The sequence below is a fragment of the Palaemon carinicauda genome, chromosome 20, assembly GCF_036898095.1.
Source record: "Palaemon carinicauda isolate YSFRI2023 chromosome 20, ASM3689809v2, whole genome shotgun sequence".
Classification (NCBI taxonomy): Eukaryota; Metazoa; Arthropoda; class Malacostraca; order Decapoda; family Palaemonidae; genus Palaemon; species Palaemon carinicauda.
Window position 1 is genome coordinate 40,699,995 of NC_090744.1, and position 14,332 is coordinate 40,714,326.

The following is a 14,332-nucleotide window of genomic DNA, read 5'->3' on the forward strand; positions in this document are numbered from 1 at the left end:
CATTTCTATTGAATAAGATTAAAAAGCCATTTGCTGGATAAAAATTAACTCTTCATGGAACAAAATGCTCACAAGTGAAAAATTGAAGAAATAATCATAGAGAAGGGAATTATTTCTTTGATTCTTACCCAAAATTCATAGTGCTTATATTTATTGGAAGCGGAACTTCGTCGACTTGATTAAAATGTTTTAAGAAAGTTACCCTATGTTTTCCTCAGATTTGCTTCCTACCCTGTTTAATGTTTGCCTGCTTAACACTACCCCTGCTCAGTTCCTACCTAGGTCATTTTTGGTTGCTATCATTGTTCAGTATGATTTTTTTCTCAAATTGATTTGTATTTACATATGCAAATCTTTTGTCCTTTAGCATAAGGAATGTCATCAGCAGAGCTGGAAAAGCTGTTGAAATCATCAATAAGGTAGTTAATAATGAATGGGGGCCATGTGTGAGCAGCCCTGCCCTCCTTTCTGTCAAAGATTATATCCTTTTGTCTTTGACTCTAATATGTACAGATGTACTGTTTCAATATATCCAAAAGCTTCCAAAGCTTTTTTGTTTGCATTGAGTGGATTGTTTGATTATGGTTGTAACTTACCATACTTGCAGGGGAAAGAGTAGTTATGGCAGCTAGTTTATGGCAAGAATGGCAATAGTCATACACTAGCTATTCTCTTGTTAAGGGACATGATTATTCAGAGGCATTCCCTTTGTGCCGAATGAAGATCAGGGCCTCCAGTTCAGTGGCATGATTACTCTTCAAGGAGGAAGAAGAAAGCTTAAGTCTGGGCAACCTCAAAGATGATGCAGGTTTTTAGCTCCTTTCTATCCTCATCGAGTACACCTTTCACTGAGGCTTCTGTGCATGTGCCCCTGGCTTGGCTCCGGGGAGTATGCACAGTTATTTCCAGGATTGGATGTTGATACAGGTGAGCTTCTATACCGAGCAACTTTTCTGTACAAGTCAGATAGAAGTACCTCTCTCATTCTTCTTACGAGTGGAATGATGGATTGAAAGTAGAACCCAGTGGCCATATATTGTAACATCAGATCCTTCTAAGGATGTAGTTCTTCCTTGACTGTCTGTTTGCAGACAGAAACCTATCCTAGTCCATGAGAATCTATTTTTAAGTGTTGGGATGTGGTAAGAATCAGTACTCCCCCACCTATCAGGTCTGAGTGGCTTGACAGTCCTGATTTTAAACCTGCCTGTATGGTTAAACCGGCTTCATCCCTCATAAGGATGAGTCATATTGAAGAACAATGCTTTGTATTCATTTAAAAACAAATCACACATTTTGAAGGTACAGTAATTTGTATTTTTCAATATTTAACTTAGCCGGTGATTATAATAGCTGCAACTCTGTTGCTCGACAGAAAACTCTAAGGTAAAACTCGCCAGCGATCGCTACACAGGTTGCGGGTGTGCCCAACAGCGCCATCTGTCGTCCAGATACCCAGTACTCAATGTAAACAAAGACTCAATTTTCTCTCTGTCGTGCTACCGACAAGACGTACTTACTCGCTGTTGCTAAACTGGATTTGTTTTCTCAACTAATTGGTGAAGTACATTATTCTAGTTTTCAGCTTTCGCTGTGCAGGCTTTCTCTTCACAAATCCTTGAACTCTTATTGATTACGGATTCTTTGTTGATGACTTTTTGATAGTTTTTGAATTTCCCTTTGACCAATTCAAAATGGCTGACCCTTCACAAGTCCCAAAATTTAGGAAGTGCAATGCTAGGGACTGTTCAAGGCGTCTTCCGAAGGCCTCTATCGACCCTCACACTGTTTGTTCCAATTGTCGGGATAAAACCTGTCAATTGGAAGATCGATGTGAGGAGTGCGTTGGGCTTTCGGAATTCGATTTTATCGAATTCCAAAAGTATACACGTAGGCTAGAGAGAGATAGAGTTAGGAGAAGTTCCTCTCGTTCTATTGACATTTCCTCTCCTCATGCCCCACAACCTATTCCTTCCCCTGTAGTGGTTGCTCCTAATCCCCCTTCTGGCACTCAGGAACCTTCGATGGCTGATATGATGCGTGCCATCCAAGCTCTGGGTGAGAGAGTTGAGTCCCTGGCTAGTGACCGTAATCAGCTCATGGCGGATGTGAAGGAGCTGAAGTGTAAAAGTGCAGTGGGAAGTGTTAAAGTGAGTGATAGTGTTGTGGATAGTGTTGCGCTTGAGGGTTCGTCTGTTCGTGCCTGTCGTCCTCCTAGTCCGGGACCTCTTGCAAGCTCCCAAGTCCAGGGGAGAAGCAATGTCGTACGACCAATGGGTTCGAGAGGCTTTAATCAGCGAACAGACGTTCCCTCCGTGGTATCGGGCGTATCTACCCAAGATCGCCCCTGCCTAACAAAGACGAGAGAGCCCATTTATACCTCGTCTGCGGAAGGTGTTTCTCGCAAGAAACCATGGACCAAGGTCTCACGACCGCTTAAGCGCAAGTCGGTCCCTTCCGCACAAGTCCAACGGCCCAGCTGTAGCCACTGGGTCAGTTCGGACTCGCTGCAGTCATCCGATGACTGCTCACCTCCTAAGAGAGGCAAAGCGGTACCGCTTCAGACAGTTACACCGTCTGTCGCCGCACCTGCTCCTGTAGACCCTAAGTGGTCTTTACTGCAAGACATGCAGTCTCAACTCACGTCGCTAATGCAGGACTTTCGTGCGGAGAAGGTTGCTGCCGCACCAGCTAGTGCAGCTCCTTGCCTACAACCACCCACACGATCGGTTGTGCGTCCTGGGGACGCTGAGGTAACCTTCTCATGCACTCCAGTTGAGAGAGTTCCGCCACCCATGCGTTCCAGTGTGATCTGCCAGCCGCATGTTGACGTTCAGCGACGCACGGAGGTATCCGTTGACGTTCGTGAGGTTCAACAACCGTCAGAGTTGTTTTGTTTTGACGCGGTGCGTCAACCTCCGCAACCCAGTGTGGTTGCCACTGCTCACCCACATCAGTCTAGACAGTCTGGAGTAGACGCTGTGCGTCCCCGCGCTGCTATGGTTGTTGCCAGCTCACAGACTGGGCAGCAGTTCCATGACGTTGCGTCCGGCTCAGTCACGCATGCACCCGTGCGACCGGACCCAGCCAACCAGCCGTTACCCACTCCGTTGCCGTTCCCTCATCAGTTATCGGATGAGGGACTTTCTGATGATGATGGTGCTGCACACGTAGATGAACCGCATTCAGAACTGGACGAGCCTAAGTCTACGCAACCCTCTTTGGACTTTAGGAAAGTTTTGGCCCTGTTCAAAGAGATGTTTCCGGACCAGTTTGTGTCTGTGGCTCCGCGTTCTCCTCCGTCAGAGTTTGTGTTAGGCATGCCGTCAACCTCTCCTGCCTTTACTAGACTCGTCCTCGCACGCTCGTCCAAGAGAGCTTTGCGGGTGTTAGGAGAATGGCTGCAGTCCAAAAAGAGTTTAGGGAAGACAGCTTTTACGTTTCCCCCTGCTAGACTCTCTTCTAGATCGAGCGTCTGGTATGCCACGGGAGAAGTTCTCGGCTTGGGAGTTCCTGCCTCTGCCCAGGGCGACTTCTCAAGTCTTGTAGACTCTCCCCGCCGCCTAGCCATGAGACGCTCAAAGATATGTTGGTCATCTTCGGACCTGGACCACCTTTTGAAAGGTATATTTAGAGCCTTCGAGGTTTTTAACTTCTTAGACTGGTGTCTAGGAGCTCTAAGCAGAAAGATCTCTCCGACGGAGAAGGAGACTTCCTTGCTCATTATGTCCTGCATGGACAAGGCCGTACGGGATGGGTCTAATGAGCTTGCTGCATCTTTTGTGTCCGGAGTCCTTAAGAAGCGTGAGAACCTATGTTCATTCCTTTCAGCTGGAGTTACACCATGCCAGAGATCCGAACTTCTGTTTGCTCCTCTTTCTAAGTGCCTTTTTCCAGAGGACCTGATTAAGGAAATTGCCGCTTCTTTGATACAGAAGGATACTCACGATCTTGTTGCGTCCTCTGCTCGCAAAGCCACCCCTTTGCCTACCCTGTCAGCTAGACCAAGGATGGACACTCCAGCGTCCCGTTTTATTCCGCCCTTTCGTGGCAGAGCCTCCAGCAGAGGAGGTGCTCGTGCCGAAGGGAGACGTGGAAAGAAGAAAGGAACCAAGTCCTTTAAGGGCAGAGTCTGACTGCCAGCTTCTTCAGACAGCAATGGGAGCCAGACTCAAGAACTTCTGGCAGACCTGGGAAAAGAGAGGCGCAGATGCACAATCTGTGAAGTTGCTCAGAGAGGGGTACAAGATCCCTTTTGTACGAAAACCCCCTCTAGCAACGTCTCCCATTGATCTCTCTCCCAGGTACAGAGAGGAAGACAAGAGACGAGCATTGAAACAGGAAGTGTCTCTCTTACTAGAGAAGGGAGCGGTAGTCAAAGTCCTGGACCATCAAACCCCGGGATTCTACAACCGTCTCTTCTTGGTGTCAAAGAAGACAGGAGGGTGGAGGCCGGTGCTAGACGTCAGTGCGCTGAATGTCTTTGTCACAAAACAGACGTTCTCCATGGAGACCACAAAGTCGGTTCTAGCAGCGGTCAGAAGGGAAGACTGGATGGTCTCGTTAGACCTAAGGGACGCCTACTTCCACGTCCCCATCCACCCGGACTCCCAACCTTTTCTGAGATTCGTTTTCGAAAAGGTTGTCTACCAGTTTCAAGCCCTGTGCTTTGGCCTAAGCACAGCTCCTCTTGTGTTTACGAGGCTGATGAGGAATGTAGCCAAATTCCTTCATTTAGCGGACATCCGAGCCTCCCTCTATTTGGACGACTGGCTTCTCAGAGCTTCTTCCAGTCGTCGCTGTCTGAAGGATCTAAAGTGGACTCTAGATCTGACCAAGGAATTGGGTCTCCTTGTCAATATGGAAAAGTCACAAGTGGTCCCATCCCAAACTATTGTGTATTTAGGGATGGAGATTCACAGTCTAGCTTTTCGGGCTTTTCCGTCGGCCCCCAGAACAAGCCAAGCCCAGTTATGCATCCAGAACATGCTGAAGAAGGAACGATGTTCAGTCAGGAAGTGGATGAGTCTGATAGGGACGCTATCATCCCTGGAACAGTTCGTGTCATTAGGAAGACTACACCTCCGTCCTCTTCAATATCACCTAGCATTTCACTGGAAAAAGGACAAGACGCTAGAAGCGGTCTCGATCCCCATTTCCGAGAAGATGAAGTCTTGCCTGACATGGTGGAAGGACAGTATCAGCCTCAGAGAGGGCCTGCCCCTGGCTGTTCAGACTCCCAACCACGTTCTCTTCTCGGACGCATCGGACGTAGGCTGGGGCGCGACATTAGACGGTCGGGAATGCTCGGGAATATGGAACTCGAGTCAAAGGACAATGCATATCAACTGCAAGGAGCTACTGGCAGTACATCTGGCCTTGAAAAGCTTCAGGTCTCTCCTTCAAGGCAAAGTGGTGGAGGTGAACTCGGACAACACCACGGCTTTGGCGTACATCTCCAAGCAAGGAGGGACCCACTCACTGACGTTGTACGAGATCGCAAGGGACCTCCTCACCTGGTCAAAAGGTCTAAACATATCGCTAGTAACGAGGTTCATCCAAGGCAACTTGAATGTCATGGCAGATTGTCTCAGTCGGAAGGGACAAATAATTCCAACAGAATGGACCCTCCACAAGGATGTATGCAAGAGACTTTGGGCCACCTGGGGCCAGCCGACCATAGATCTCTTCGCAACCTCGATGACCAAGAGGCTCCCAATATATTGCTCACCAATCCCGGACCCAGCAGCAGTTCATATAGATGCCTTTCTCCTAGATTGGTCACATCTAGATCTATATGCATTCCCTCCGTTCAAGATTGTCAACAAGGTACTGCAGAAGTTCGCCTCACGAAGGGACAAGGTTGACGCTAGTTGCTCCCCTCTGGCCCGCGAGAGAATGGTTCACCGAGGTACTTCGATGGCTAGTAGACGTTCCCAGAACTCTTCCTCTAAGGGTGGACCTTCTACGTCAGCCACACGTAAAGAAGGTACACCAAGGCCTCCACGCTCTTCGTCTGACTGCCTTCAGACTATCGAAAGACTCTCGAGAGCTAGAGGCTTTTCGAAGGAGGCAGCCAGAGCGATTGCTAGAGCAAGGAGAACATCCACCCTTAGAGTCTACCAATCGAAGTGGGAAGTCTTCCGAAACTGGTGCAAGTCAGTATCTGTATCCTCGACCAGTACCTCTGTAACTCAAATAGCTGACTTCCTCTTATACCTGAGGAAAGAACGATCTCTTTCAGCTCCCACTATCAAGGGTTACAGAAGCATGTTGGCATCAGTCTTCCGTCACAGAGGCTTAGATCTTTCTAACAATAAAGATCTACAGGACCTCCTTAAGTCTTTTGAGACCACGAAGGAGCGTCGTTTGGTTACACCTGGTTGGAATTTAGACGTGGTACTAAGATTCCTCATGTCAGACAGGTTCGAGCCGCTACAATCAGCCTCCCTGAAAGATCTCACCTTAAAAACTCTTTTCCTGGTATGCTTAGCCACAGCTAAAAGAGTCAGTGAGATTCATGCCTTCAGCAAGAACATCGGATTTTCATCTGAAACGGCTACATGTTCTCTACAACTTGGTTTTCTAGCCAAAAACGAGGTGCCTTCTCGACCTTGGCCGAAATCGTTCGATATTCCAAGCTTATCGAATATGGTTGGAAATGAACTAGAAAGAGTCTTATGCCCTGTGAGAGCTCTTAAGTTCTATTTAAAACGAACTAAACCTTTACGAGGCCTGTCTGAAGCTTTATGGTGTTCAGTTAAGAAACCATCTTTGCCTATGTCAAAGAATGCTTTATCCTATTTTATCAGACTGTTAATACGAGAAGCTCATTCCCATCTGAGTGAGGAAGACCAAGCTTTGCTGAAGGTAAGGACACACGAAGTTAGAGGTGTCGCAACTTCCGTGGCCTTTAAACAAAATAGATCTCTGCGAAGTATAATGGACGCAACCTATTGGAGAAGCAAGTCAGTGTTCGCGTCTTTTTATCTTAAGGATGTCCAGTCTCTTTACGAGGACTGCTACACTCTGGGACCATTCGTAGCAGCGAGTGCAGTAGTGGGTGAGGGCTCAACCACTACAATTCCCTAATTCCATAACCTTTTTAATCTTTCTCTTGAAATGTTTTTATTGTTGTTTTTGGGTTGTCCGGAAGGCTAAGAAGCCTTTCGCATCCTGGTTGATTTGTTGGGTGGTCAAAGTCATTTCTTGAGAAGCGCCTAGATTAGGGGTTTTGAGGAGGTCCTGTTGTATGGGTTGCAACCCTTGATACTTCAGATCCTAGGGGTCGATCAGCATCCTAAGAGGATCGCGAGGCTCCGTAAGGAAGACGTACTTAAAAAGGCAGAGTAATTGTTCAAGTCGACTTCCTTACCAGGTACCTATTTATTTTGTTTTTGTTATTTTGATAACTTCTAAAATGAAATAAAAACTCTTAGCTCATAATAATGTAAACATATATTGCTGGTCTCTACCCACCCCCCTGGGTGTGAATCAGCTATTATAATCACCGGCTAAGTTAAATATTGAAAAATGTTATTTTGATAATAAAATAAATTTTTGAATATACTTACCCGGTGATTATAAATTAAAGGACCCTCCCTTCCTCCCCAATAGAGACGCAGTGGAACGAGGAGAAAATTGAGTCTTTGTTTACATTGAGTACTGGGTATCTGGACGACAGATGGCGCTGTTGGGCACACCCGCAACCTGTGTAGCGATCGCTGGCGAGTTTTACCTTAGAGTTTTCTGTCGAGCAACAGAGTTGCAGCTATTATAATCACCGGGTAAGTATATTCAAAAATTTATTTTATTATCAAAATAACATTTTTCCTAAATATACAATTCTGAGTCCTTTAAGATTCAATTCCATTTTCAATCACTCCACAAGCCCTAGGTGAAGGACAAGGTGGTTACTTGGCATATTTGCTGGGAAGGGGGGGGGGGGGAGGACTGGTCTTCCTTGCTACCCACTAGTAACTACCGACACATTGTTATAGATTTTAACAGCCGAGTTCTTGCCAGGCTAAAAACATTCTCTTATTAAAGGACTTGAATTTATATAGTTAAGAAATATGCAAATTGCTTTTAAAAAGATTAATTTTTCCTTTGCTAAAACTCCTTTTACTGTACTGTATTTAGATTTGTGCGTGTTTAGTCACTGCAATAATGGTTTGGCCTTTAATCTTATATTTTAGAATAGCATACAGATTTCTATCATTGTAATCTTATCAATTCATCAGAATAAACTGAAGACACTTGAAGACATCATCATGGAAGAATTGAATTTGACCCAGAAACCGACGTTACAAGAATTGAAGAGCCATATTTCAAAGTTGAAGAGAGAGGACATACAGCTAACCACCGGGATAGAACAGCTTTCTGCCAGGTATGCTTGTTAATCATTCAGAATTTCTTTTGGTTGCACTTTATATGTGACAAGGCTTTTGATTGTATGTGTATCCATAGGATTGTTAACTTATCTGTTTTAAGCATATAGTATTAAGAGCATTAATACTCATAAATTTTATTGTTTTATGAAATAATAATAGTTGTGGTGTGGTATTATATAGATAAATGTTAACAATACAATACAAGGGTGAAATAGTAAGCCCAGGCACAGTATGATTGACACAAGTTTAACCCCAAATGTGCAAAACACTAGTTCAAAGACATATTCTCCTGAGGGGTTTAGTACTGACATTGCATTTTATGTGGTGCACTGTAGGCATTACTCAAGGTTCTTTGCAATGTACTTTTGACCCCTAACTGTACTGAATTTTTAGCATTCTACTTTACCTCCTTTTCTATTGGATAGAAAAGCAAAGATGATGCTGACGATAGAAAAGAATTTCCTAGTATTCCATCAAAATATGAACAATACCCTTCAAACTTGATAGGTAGTCAATTATTTACCAGTTTTTGAAGGTGAAAATTATAGTGTGATAAACTGAGCATTCCTTCAACAATAAGTAATGAAAAACAGTTACATGTCCGTTCATATCCTTTTCCATGGCGGGAGTCAACTTTCCAGAACTAATGGGGCACATATTCTTCCCCTCTCCAGGACATGCCTACTGTCTGGAGCCCTAGTAGTATTCTCATATTCTATCTTTAGGACTGGAATACTCCTGCTTCCATGACAAAGAGGAGGCATTTGCTAAAGTGTTCTCATGTAAAGTCTCAGTGCCACCCTGTTCTCCCTTGCCCTTTTATGTATATGTATCAAGTATCTACTGACTTCCATGCACCAGATCTGGTGATTTCTGTGGCTGTAAGGCCCTGTAATGGCTATTATGTCATCAGTATTGATAAGAACTTTTGCCATATATGTATTTTGGTCAAGTCTATTAGGAACCAATCGGTTGATACTTGCTCAAATGTGTGTTACTTTGAAAACATTTAGAAACATGGTCACTATAAATTTATGTTGCCAAGTGTATGAAATTATCTGTATCAGCGAGTCTAGTCTTGGGTATATTTGGTGTTTGGATAAAACTATTTTTCCTATTGCTTTCTTTCACTGGCATCCCATGATCATTAGAGTGTGGGTGTCAGTAATAGGAATATCAGGAGGTTCATAAGAATAAACAAATTTTAGTATAAAATTTGTTATTTCAATACAAACCTGATGTTCATGTACGTGCCCACCTTCCTCCCACTGACTGGTGATGTCAAGAGGATACAAAATAGTTTCAACTGAAAAGACAAAAGAGACTGGCACACCACAGATTCTCTTCTTGCTACTTAATGCTAGATGTTGCATTATTTTACTAGTCATGAACAGGTTGGAAGGAAAGAAAATGGGAATTTTTTTAAAGATTAGGGGTAAATGTGAAATCCAAGCTTTGAAAGAGAAGCAACATGAACATGGGTTGAGTATAAAAGTAACCAATTTTATTAAAAAAAAAAAGAATTATCTAAACAAGTAGATATGCATACTCCCAATAACCATTCTAATGAAAATTACAAAGAGAATATCACTAATGGGAGGTTATTAAAATTCACCTGAAATCAATTGGAAAAAAATATATATATTTTTCATTTACTGTAGAAAAAAAAAATGAACAATTAACACTATTAAGATATTGATATTATTACAGACTTATAAAATGTGTATGGTTACAACATTATTAAGATATTGATATTATTACAGACTTATAAAATGTGTGTGGTTAAAATGCATTAATTGCTAAAACTAACAAATAATGACTACTGGATAATATACTGTATGTCTATTTGTTATTACTTTTATTATCAGGGGTATTGAATAAATTTTTATTTTATTTTATTTCTAGCTAGACCCATTTCAAAAGTTTTCTCTTTTAGGCAGATAGCTGTACTGTACTGTACCTGGTTCTTATAGGTAGTGGGGAGGGATGGTGAAAGTAAGGTAGTGAGAGAAAATTTCCGACTTTTCTATGCCAAGCTTCCTGCAATCTAGTGAAAATGGAACTTCACATTTGTGGGATAAAGTATATTGGAGACAAAATTTGAGGGGTTGCATGTTATTCGATATTGCATAAATGAGTATGTATGGGTAGTGCTATAGCCTCTGTACCATGGTCTTCCACTGTCTTGGGTTAGAGTTCTCTTGCTTGAGGGTACATTCGGGCACACTGTTCTTTCTAGTTTCTCATCCTCTTGGTTTGTTGAAGTTTTTATTGTTTATATAGGAAATATTTATTTTAATGTTACTATTCTTAAAATATTTAATTTTTCCTCGTTTCCTTTCCTCACTGGGCTATTTTCCCTGTTGGAACCCCGGGGCTTATAGCATCCTACTTTTCCAACTAGGGTTGTAGCTTAGCATTTAATAATCCATATATGCATATACCAAGGCACCTCCCCCAATTCTGGGGGGTAGCCGACATCAAACAAATGAAACAAAAAAGGGGACGTGTCCTCCCTACATTATTGTCAAGAGTAACTGCTCTCACACTTAAGTGCAGCTTATGAAGCAATAGAGTCTGAAGTTCTGGAGGATTGCTCTGACATTTCAGGATTTATGTATTAGAAGATTATTTTCCAGTGAAATCTATAGACTTTAGGTTTTTTTACTTGCTGGAGTCCAACTTAATGAATAATAACTGTACCATGTACCATATTGAGCAACTTGTATATTAATTCTTTTTCTCTATCTCTTAAGTCAAAGGTGTATGGAACATAGTCGAGAGCAAGCAGAACAAGAAAACAGGAATCTTAGATCAAAGTTAGATAAGCAACAAAATGTCATCCATCAAAATGTCCAGATAATCAAGAGACTTCAAAGAAAAGTTCTTCTTTTAACACAGGTACAGTAGTAATGATAGATTTTGTTTGATAAATAATGTGAATATTATAAGGAAATTGGTGTGATTTGGTTGGGTATATTCAGTCCCCATGTTCTGCTTTTGGAATTGCACATACCATATATTGTTATTCATTGTTCATATATGTTTCTTTTCACCGATGAATGTTAATTTCTTTAATTGTTCACATTTTGAAATTAGGATGTTGTATGTCATGTAAATATTGTTAGCTTTGCATTATTGTGTTGTATTTTTAAGTGCTTTTATTTGAACATTGAATTTTCTATCTGTTTTCTACTGAATACATAATTTCATGCAGGAGAGAGACAGCTTGAAGCATATTATCACCACATATGAAGCCGAACTTACAATCAACTATTCTACAGTAAGCCAAGAGAGAATTGAAAAACTGGAGAGTCAGTTGCAGTCATACAGAGAGGAGCTTAAACTCATGGAAGAAGAATTAGAAGAAACTTACAAGTCAGTTGTTGAGGGATCTGAAACTCCCAAGGTATGACAAATTATAAAGTGCATCATATTTTTTCCCTTTGAATATCTGTTATGTAATGCATACAAGTAACACTGTTAGTCTGTCGATAGGAAGTATTTCTTAGTTGTTCCGTAACTTACATACAAACCACGCTATTTAATAGGGGTATTACTTTCGGCGTAGCTGAAATGACAAGCCATTAAAATTTTAACGAGGGTTTACTACCCACACCGCTAGTTAGCAGGGGGTAGGGGAGGGTAGCTTGCTACCCCCCCCCTCACACACACACCTATGCTTGAGCTCACGTTGCTCTCAGCTCGGATGGTAGACGGACGTGTCCTCTCTCATCCTCGCCGCTCATTGGCAGCCATTAATGCTATTTTGCTTTTTCTTTGACAGGTTTGTGTGTGAAGTTGGCCTCTGCGATTATGCGCACCTGTCCTGGATTACCCGACCGCCCCTGCGGAACATCCATGTCGGCGGTCGAGACAGACCCTCACACCCTTTGCCCTTACTGTAGAGGTCAACGGTGTGAAAGTAATAACAAGTGTGGTGAGTGTAGGGAGTGGTCTACCTCCCAGTGGGAGAGGTTTTCTCGGCGACGTAAGAAGAAGTCCAGGCGGGATCTTTCTCCTTCGAAGGTTTCTTTGAAAGGAGAAAAACCCAAGGACTCTTCTTCCGTTGCCCAAACCTCCTCTGAAGCTCCCACTCGATCGGTTTCTTTCGAGAGACCGTCGAGTGGTAGCGTAGACCATGGTTCTGTTTTTCAAGCTCGGGGTTCGAGAGATGGCGTTGCCTCCCCTAGCGAAGCAGCTCCACCTCTCCCCCTGGGGGAGGATGTGTCATTAACCAATCTATTTCACCTTTGGTCTTCCTTGGGGCTCGAGGGTTTGCCCTCCAAGGAAGCATTACTTGACTACATCCGATTGTGTGCCGCTGTCAAGCAATCGCCGACTTTGGCAGAGGTTGATCCTCTGTCAATTGTCGACGTTGTGGAGTCAGAGGTATCCAATGCGGTATCTCCTAATACCTTTGCCTCTTCACATCCCGCAGTAGCTGAAGGCTTAGTTTCTCCCGTTCCTGCTTAACCTGCTAGTGTTTCTGCCCCTCGGGGGAGTTCACTTACAGAGACTCCTCTTCGGAGGACTGCAGAAGGTCAGCTTGCTGATCCTATGGGCCCCAGAGGGCGCATCTGTCGCAAGGCTCGCCTTCCTCTTCGCCAGAGAGGCCTTCCTTCACCTGCGGTGAGGAGGGACCTCTTTGGTTCATTATCTTCGTTGCAGTCCGCCGCAGAGGAGCCTCGTCAGCGTTCACCGACTGTTCCTGCTATGGTCCTGGACCTCTCAGCGGATCGTTCGTGATCCCCTTCGGTGGAAGGTCGTCCTTTCAAAGGACACGTCGACCTTTCACCCGACAGACCTGCTGACCTGCCGTCGCCGTTCCTGAGAGCTGATGCGCGCTACGCGCCTACGAAACCTGACTTGCATGCTCGTCAGGCATCGAACCCTGTTACGGGGCATCAAGGGCTTATGGGCCATCGCGCGCATACGTCCCTTATGGGCCATGATGGACATGCGCGCCAATGTTCTCCTGCGCGCCAGGCTTTGCCTGAGGTAGCGAGCCAGCTCTCACCTGCGCGCCATCAACCTCCTGCGCGCCAGTAACCTCCTGCGCGCCAGCGCTCTCCTACGCGTCAGCGCTCGCCAACGCGCCAGCGCTCTCCTGCGTGTCAAAGCTCTCCCGCGCCCCAGCGCCCACGCACAGCTATATCTCCTGCGCGCCCACGATCTTCGGATCTGGGCGCTGTCGGGAAGTCAGAGACTTCTCCTACGCGCCAGCGCTCGCCAACGCGCCAACTGCTGTCTCCAGCACGCCAGCTCTCGCCATCGCACAGTCACGCGCAGTTACCCTCTCACGCCCACGAGGATACGCGCGCTCGCCCTGCACACCCGCGCCCATTCTCTCCTACAGTTGCGCGCCACCAGACTAACGCGCGCCCACGCGCACAGGCTCCAACTGCGCGCCCTACGGCATCTACTGGGGCGCGCGAACTCTCGCCTGCACGCCCGCGTGTACAACGACCTGATCCTGCTCGCTCTCCTGTGTGCCCACAGTCTCCCATGCGCACTCCTACGCGCCATCACTCTCCATCGCGCGACCCCTGGTATTCTCCATCGCGCGACCCCTGGTATTCTCCATCGCGCGACCCCTGGTATTCTCCATCGCGCGACCCCTGGTATTCTCCATCGCGCGACCCCTGGTATTCGCCATCGCGCGACCCCTGGTATGAGGGCGACCCGACGTATTCGCCATCGCGCGACCCCTGGTATTCGCCATCGCGCGACCCCTGGTATTCGCCATCGCGCGACCCCTGGTATTCGCCATCGCGCGAGCATCAACACCCTCCCGCGCGCGAGGCTGCTGGACACTGCACGGCAATGTTGCCATCGCCGCATTCCCCTCCCCGCAAGCGCAGAACAGCGCGCACTGCGACGTAAGGGAAGCATCCAGAAAGGTCCAGGATCCCTTTTTCTTCTTTTCAGGCGAACCT

General features: G+C 45.2%; 1 protein-coding gene across 1 annotated transcript in view; it reads left to right on the forward strand.

Moving 5' to 3' along the window:
• Positions 1-14,332, forward strand: part of LOC137660295 (mitotic spindle assembly checkpoint protein MAD1-like) — an 87,381-nt gene that overhangs the window by 23,487 nt on the left and 49,562 nt on the right. The window contains exons 8-10 of the mRNA XM_068395083.1: positions 8,244-8,389; positions 11,150-11,294; positions 11,611-11,802. Coding sequence (XP_068251184.1) covers positions 8,244-8,389; positions 11,150-11,294; positions 11,611-11,802 — 483 coding nt within the window. The remainder of the gene's footprint in view (positions 1-8,243; positions 8,390-11,149; positions 11,295-11,610; positions 11,803-14,332) is intronic.